Raw genomic sequence first — 7,522 nt, forward strand, 5'->3', positions numbered from 1 at the left:
ATGAGAATGGTGTATTCATTGTTTTAAATGTATTTTAGGTACAATTTGCTTTTGTGGGTTGTGTTCTTGATGTTTTGCTCTCGATTGCACAGCCCTTTGTCCATGGCTGCTCTTTTGAACATGCGCTCTAAATAAACTGGAGAGTGTCTCGTAATGTAACAATGCAATGATGTAATGTAACAAACAACCACAACTCAGAGCAGAAAACAAGTCTTCGCATGATTGTTGATTTCTGATTCCCTCTGAGCAGCTGGAAGACACCCTGAACTTTCACTATTTCACTATTGTACATTCTGCAAGTGGACAACACTGTGATGAGGTCATCGACGTAAGCACAGACAATACTGTTCTGTTTTCAAGTCTTATACACACACACATACACGCACGCACGCACAAACACATACATATATGTGTGTGTGTGTGTGTGTGTGTGTGTGTGTGTGTGTATATATATATATATATATATATATATATATATATATATATATATATATATACACACACACACACACACACACACACACACACACACACACACATATACATATTCATACGTGTGTGTGTGTGTGTGTGTGTGTGTATGGCCGGCCTGCTCTCTGAATATCGGCGTGGACCACTGACAGCCCACATCGGTGGGTGGAGCAGTTGTAGAATGTGTGAAGTTTCCTATTAATTAAACTGTTATTTTGGCATGTTGAAGGTGACGTCTATCATAACTGTCACTAGAAGTCTCACCGGGGGTCTGAGCAGGAAGCACCCGGGGTTTGTTATTAAAATAAGCTCATCAAGGTTTGTTGTTCGGAGCTAATAAAGCCCACCAATGATGCGGAAGGATACGTAGTGACGTATCCAACTGGAGGCTCCTCCGCAGCAGCGGTGAGCCGAACACAGAGAGGACGGAGAGGGAGCGAGGTAGGAAGCACTCGGCCCAGCACCCAGCAGCATCATGGCACCTATCGGATTAAAGGCGGTGGTCGGCGAAAGTAAGATAAGATTTCTATCATTTTACTCTTTCTTTCGTCCGGAACCGGTTGAGCTGCTGCGCTGCGCAAATGGTGTGTGTGTGTGTGTGTGTGTGTGTGTGTGTGTGTGTGTGTGTGTGTGTGTGTGTGTGTGTGTGTGTGTGTGTGTGTGTGGTTCTTTTTGCTGGATGCGGATGGCTGGATGATGACGATGATGAGGATGAAGGTGGTGCTGTTGGTGTCTCATTGTATCCTGTGTTGTAAAGCCAGCCGGGCAGTGCAGGAGATGGAGATGACCTGCAGAGGCTCTTGCGGTGCGGATGCGCAAAACAGTGGAGGCTGAACACGACTACAAGAAGGAGCAGTGATTAGCCTGCTGGTGGAAAATGTAGGTAGGGTGGAGGGGAGCTGGAGGCAAATGTAGCCCTCATACGCCCTTTTAGCACCAATCAGCATTTCTCTCAGGAATCCCGCCTGAATATTGAGCAAGGGGATGCTGCAGGCACTGGCTTTGGTTAGCTTATTGTAGTCCATTATCGACTGCAGTGCTATTTATCGTAAAGTTATTTGTGATTGGCACTCAAGCCACGGGGGGTTTCCTGATATCAGCAGTGCCTCACCCCTGTGATGGAGCAGGAGCTGGTTGCGTAAAACACCCTTCCCAAGCCGATGGGGTCCGGTTTTCAATGAAGCTACCGTGAATAATGCTGAGTTTGATAATGGCGGACTGTTTCCAAGACGACAAACTTGTCAAAAAATAAGGCCACCTCGCGAGAAATTCCGCATTATCGGTCTGAGGCGTAGGAGCCCGACGATCGTGGCCTTTACGCGTCAGAGCAGCCTGCGCGGCCTCGCCTGTGGACTCCACAGTCCAGCTGCATCTGGTCATGTTCTGTGTTTGGGCTGATGCTGTGTGTGTGTGTGTGTGTGTGTGTGTGTGTGTGTGTGTGTGCGTGCGTGCGTGCGTGCGTGCGTGCGTTGTGCTGATGCAGGCCTGAACATGGAGGCGCAGCAGCAGGGTCAACTGGGTGCAAGTGTCGCTGGTCTATCAATGAACGGGGCGTCTCACGTCGCGTAACGCCAAGATTTATTTGATGCATGGGTGACGTTTCCTCAGCTGCTCTGTCACAGTGCGGGGAGGGAGATCAGCTTATTGATCTCCAGTAATAATCAACACGCTGGCTCCTTTCCTACCAGTAAGATGGCTGAATACTCCACATAGGCGACAACGTGATGACATAATGTTCATTTTATTAAACACTATCATGCCTCAGGGTGTTTGTGGTGTGTCCTGCTGCAAAATTGAAGTCCCCCACCCATCACACACTCTCATACACACATCCCACCTCCTCTGTCACATTTTTCGCTGTGAAATAATGGAGGCTGAAAATGTTTTGGCCAGATATGAAATTCAGAACTCCCACATGGAGCAAGAGTTGAGCCTGTGATTGCAGATCCAAAAAGAAATCGAATGCAAATGAACAGGGTTTTTTTTTAATATTGGTATTTATTTCATATTTATCATACGATCTTCAAAAATGAAACATACTTTGTACCGTGATCATTCAAAAGATGTCACAGTAACATGAAGCACCAATGATTGAATGACAAATGCACAAAAGAAACATACAGACTTCAAAATGAATAACTTTAATTTAAGGGGTGTTAAAGTCAACCTCAACTTAATCAGATTTAAGGCGCTTCTCCATTTTCTCTGAATCCTCAGGGATAGAAATCCATGTTCGGGTCATTTCTGAGTGCTGGAAACCATCGTTTTCAGGTTTAATCTTACCAAAAACGCCAGTCGTCATTCTGAGGATATCAGATGCATCACTGTGTACACGTATATGAATATCCAAGTCATTGGAAGGGTTTATTTCATCCTGGTGACATGGCAGCAATAATGGTGAATTATCAGCTGCTTTGCTGGAGCAGGGAGTTTGATCATGCTGGCTGCAGGTGCCGTATTGTGGCTGAGCTGGTGAGCTACTGCAGAGTCATCACACCCTGCCTCCTCGCTCTCCAGGAGCAATATTTTTGGGTTTGGTGAAATAATACCATCCAAACACCTACAGCGTTACCAAGAAGAGCATTATTGATTGTTCCACGTTGTGCATTCCAAATTTTTAGGCCTGACAGTTACATAATCCTGCCGGTGTAAGTGAAGGCGGTGATTTTCTGGAAGAATGTAAACAGTCGAGCCCCAGTCGACTTGGATGCAGCAGGCGACACCTGCGCTCTGTTTGGCTGAGGTGAAGCTGGGATGGGATTGGTGGAGGGTGCGGGGGCCGAGAGGGAGGGTGAACCATCACGGGTCCTCTCTGCAGCAATGGATGTAGCAGCCAGGATGAAGGAGGGGGGATGGGTGGCGAGCGGCGCTTCAGCCTCTCTCCTTACATGACTGGCTATATGAGCGTCAGTCCCAGAGAGCAACGCGAGGAAAACGAGGCTGATGGAGCCCGAATCTCATCATCAGCCTGCGACAGATTTATAGATATTTAGAAGAGGGATGGTGTTGCAGCTCAGGTTGACAGATTAAATGAAAGTGAGGGATTGCAGTAGCTCTTATGGTTAATTACAGCTCAGTGATTAAAAAGAGCTATTCTGTGTTTGACATTCAAGAAGTGAACAGTCGGTGTAGCACACTTCTGGACTAGGTGTCATCTAAGGCTGCACGGTTTTGACAAAATATATAATTGTGATTCGTTTAAGTGACACCGCAATCGCAAAATTACTTATTTTACAAAATTAGACGGAATATTTAATCTCACGTTTGTTCGTTTTCATTGAAAATCCCCTTAAAATGCAGTGATTTTTGTGGGAATTTATATCAAACAGAGTTGTATTCTACATTCTATATTTAACTGAAATGGTGTTTTGACATACAGTTGCCTTTTAACAAGTATTTTGCCTTCCTGTGATGGTGATAAAAATTCTGATGGCTTGTAAAAGTATCATTGTGTTCTGTCCTGGTATCTCTCCAGAGGCGAGGGCCAAGGGGTTTTGGGGTTTAGACTGAACAAGACATTGAAATCATAGCGACTCCAAAATGTGCTTCCATAATTTCTAAAAGTCAAATATCTGTCAAAATATGATTCTACAGGAAGTATTGTGGTATAGTTAAAATGATAAGTATCCCAGCCTTGTTTACTATGGACTAAAGACAACATCTTTGCTTACTACAGATCCCGCCATCATGTAGGATGTGAGAGAAGGGTGTATACTTTTAGAAAGTTTTGAATGTATGACTTTTCTAAAAGTGGTGTTTCTGTAGCACTCACCAAGGTGGAGTGAGTTTGTGGAGCAGTTTAATGCAGAAGTGCACACCAATTTAAAAGAGAAATACAAATATATATATATATATATATATGGAGTTGTGTCTCTTTTAATCTTAATCCCTCATGGTGAAAAGAACTTATTCTTATTGTTATTCTTTCTAATATTATGAGTCATGGATTGTATTTGTAGTCTAAACTCAGACTGAAGTACAGTACAAGCTTTGCTGCACAAGAAATGTTTGATCTCAACTGCCGAATTAACACACTATTACTGCGTTTTGCCGTTGTAGTGGTACTTTTTCTTCTTCAGTTACAGTTACAGTTCTTGTCTATCAATTATTGTATGATCGCTGAATCAGGGGCAAAGTATTCACAAATGCAATAAATAAAACAGGAGAACAAGACTGCTGTAGATCCTAATGTGTTGTTTTTGACTATTCAGGAGAGATACTAGCTTCTTTTTTTTTCTTTGCAAAAATACTATAAATCCAGGCTGCACGGTGGTGCAGTGGTCAGCACTGTCTCCTCTCAGCAAGAAGGTTCTGGGTTCCAGTCCCGGCTCCATCACAGGATCTTTCTGTGTGAGTCTCCATGTTCTCCCTGTTCCTGTGTGGGTTCTCTCTGGTACTCCAGCTTCCTCCCACAGTCCAAAGACATCAAGAGGGGACGAGGCTGATTGATACTCTAAATTGACTGTAGGTGTGACTGTGAGTGTGAATGGTTGTCTGTCTCTATGTGTTGGTCCTGTGATGGACTGGTGACCTGTCCAGGGTGAACCCCGCCTCTCACCTGTAGATGCTGGTATAGGCTCCACCCCCCACGACCCTTAATCGGGATAAGCAGGAGAAAATGGACGGGTGGATGGATGATAAAGCAACAACAATTACAACAATAACACAAATCAACCAAAAATATATGTCAAAGAGCCAATCTGTCACTGGTCCAGGGTCACCGGGTTCATCCTGCGCATGTTGCACTGTTCAACTGCCAGAAGTCACCATGAGTATTGGTCAGCATCCTGAAGTTACATAACATGTACAAGCAATATGACAGAATACTCCCATTGAAAGACTTCATGTTTCAGGTCATGAAAACGTTCTTAAAAGTCACCTTGTATTATAATTCCTTTTTTAAATTTTGCCTGTTAAAATTATGCTATTTTTTTTTGTAAGACTGTGCATTGCATTTCAGCCTTTAACAGGACAGTTCATCCGACAATGACAATTGGTCGTCTACTCGCAGTCATGCAGATGGAAGGTCAGGTGAAGTTTAACACTGCTTGAAAAAAAAAAAGTGTGAAAGAAGTGAAGCAAATGGGAACAATTTTCAAATGGAAAAAACAAAACAAAACAGCAGCAACAAAACCATAAGATGCCTCCGTACTGCTCGTCCAGAGTGATCCAAACGTCCTGAAGACACGGCTGATTGTTTCGACGCCGAGTTCACATCCTTCGAGCCTTCAGCTCCCTGTGGTGACATCATAACAGAGACGATACGCTGTGCTACAGTCCTGCAGTTCATAAGACTCACGACTTATCATTCGTGCAGAGCCTTTGAATCATCTCGCCCTCCTGGTGTTGTCATTGTAGCATCTTGACGGTGCGTGTAGAGGATGAGAGGTGGGAATCGCAGGGTAACTCACCATAGGATGCTAGCATGATAGGGACAGTGTTAAATCACAATCAATGTGCAACTGAAGCAGCGACAATATGAGTAAGCTACCCCCCCCCCCCAAAAAAAAAACAGGTATCTTGTATTTATTCTTAGTTTCACAGAACATGACAACCAAGAGACAATTTTAAATAAAATGCCTGTCATTCTAGTGCCTCTTTAACACACACACACTCACACACAAAAACACACATCACACAAGCACGCCGTAGAAAACTTGTCTAAATAGGTGAAAATGGCGACCACTTAGACTGTGATGCTAGCTGTCTTGATATTTGGACTTAACACGGTACTGTGCAATTCCAACACTTGTGCTGCTAGTACTCATTGCAGTTGATTGTAGCTTATGATAGTGTATTGTAGTTGTTACTGTCGTTGAGTGTAGTTTCTGCTATTTATTGCTCTGTCCTTTTTCTGCTGCTACTCCTCTGTTTCTGCTGCTGTAACAGTGCCAGTTTCCCCACTGAGGGACGAATAAAGGTTCATCTCATCTCATCTTATCTTACAACATCAGAGGGGAGCAGAATATTACTGACAAACTGGGGTTTCCGCTCTATTATAAAAAACAAAACAAAACAAGAAACGCTAACTTTCTTCTTATTCAATAATGTTTAAGATACAGCATGTATGGACGGGAGCGTCTTTTTTTTCCCAACTTTACATGAGCAAAAGACAAGATGAAAAGATTTAACTGTAAGCAGGATACTCAGTGTTCTCCTGTCGTTGAAGTCACCAGAACCACGGGATCATTTAGGGACAGAATTTTTATTTATCCAGTTCCACGTGAGGTTAGTTGGCATAACTCTGTGAGTTCAAGGAGTTGGCCTAATCCCAACTAGGTGTCTTGAGCTCACAAAGACACCCCCCCCCCTCCCCTCCTGCATTACTTTTTGCTCCTCTAGAATGGAGAAAAAGCCAGACACGTATATTTACCTGAAAGCTAACGGCGGCCGTCTCAACCAGCTACAAACAGCAGCAACAACGTGTCCCTTTGCAACTCTCAAGCGTTCGTTCATGGTAGCGCTGAGCACGACCAGCTAGTACATTTAGCTGAAGTAGTTTGCTCATGCTTGTTCACATTAGCACAGCACTGTAAGCATATGGTTTGTTTGTTTTTGCTCAAACTGAAGTGTTTGTGTATTACCGAGCATACAGCTGGATAAAGAAGATATGGAGCACGACGTTGCCGTACCCACGAGTTAGTAACCTGACTTGGCCGAATGGTTTTGATGCTGATATTAGTATGTCAACATGGTAGCCATTAGCTTCAAGCTAAGTAAACATGGCTGGTTCTTTCTGCTGTCTGGAGTCACTGCGAAGTGATGCTCGAGAGAAAAATGCCTTTCTGAGGGAACTTTGTGAGTATTTATAAGGACAAATATCCATTCTGAAGTGGAATCTCACTTTAAGTATTGTGAAGAAAGTAAACGTACAAAATGTTGAACTGAGTATTTGTTTGTATATATAAGTATAAGTTTCACATAGATAGCCAGGTTGGTTTCCTTCATACCTCTTTAGGGATCTTGTTTTAAACCTGTGCTTATGAAATGTAGGAGCCAGCGCTAGGAAATGCTACACGGAAGTGCTAAGCTAAGGGCTAAACCCAGAAGC

The 7,522-nt window shown here is 43.5% G+C and overlaps 1 protein-coding gene and 1 long non-coding RNA gene across 3 annotated transcripts in view; one reads left to right on the plus strand and one right to left on the minus strand.

Annotated features, from left to right (window-relative positions):
* The first annotated feature begins 832 nt into the window (after nt 1-832).
* stxbp1a (syntaxin binding protein 1a) overlaps nt 833-7,522 on the plus strand; it is a 38,731-nt gene continuing 32,041 nt past the window's right edge. For both annotated transcript variants that reach the window (XM_086187190.1, XM_086187191.1), the window contains exon 1: nt 833-983. In XM_086187190.1, the coding sequence (XP_086043316.1) occupies nt 947-983 (37 nt within the window). In that variant the 5' untranslated portion in view covers nt 833-946. The remainder of the gene's footprint in view (nt 984-7,522) is intronic.
* The window catches only part of LOC147244284 (uncharacterized), a 3,247-nt gene continuing 1,529 nt past the window's right edge, over nt 5,805-7,522 (minus strand). Inside the window, exon 3 of the long non-coding RNA XR_015110429.1 lies at nt 5,805-5,891. This is a non-coding gene — a long non-coding RNA (uncharacterized LOC147244284). The remainder of the gene's footprint in view (nt 5,892-7,522) is intronic.

This window comes from Aulostomus chinensis, chromosome 19, assembly GCF_037954235.1.
Source record: "Aulostomus chinensis isolate RoL2024-O1b breed Wild chromosome 19, RoL_Achi_v1.0, whole genome shotgun sequence".
In the NCBI taxonomy this organism is placed as follows: Eukaryota; Metazoa; Chordata; class Actinopteri; order Syngnathiformes; family Aulostomidae; genus Aulostomus; species Aulostomus chinensis.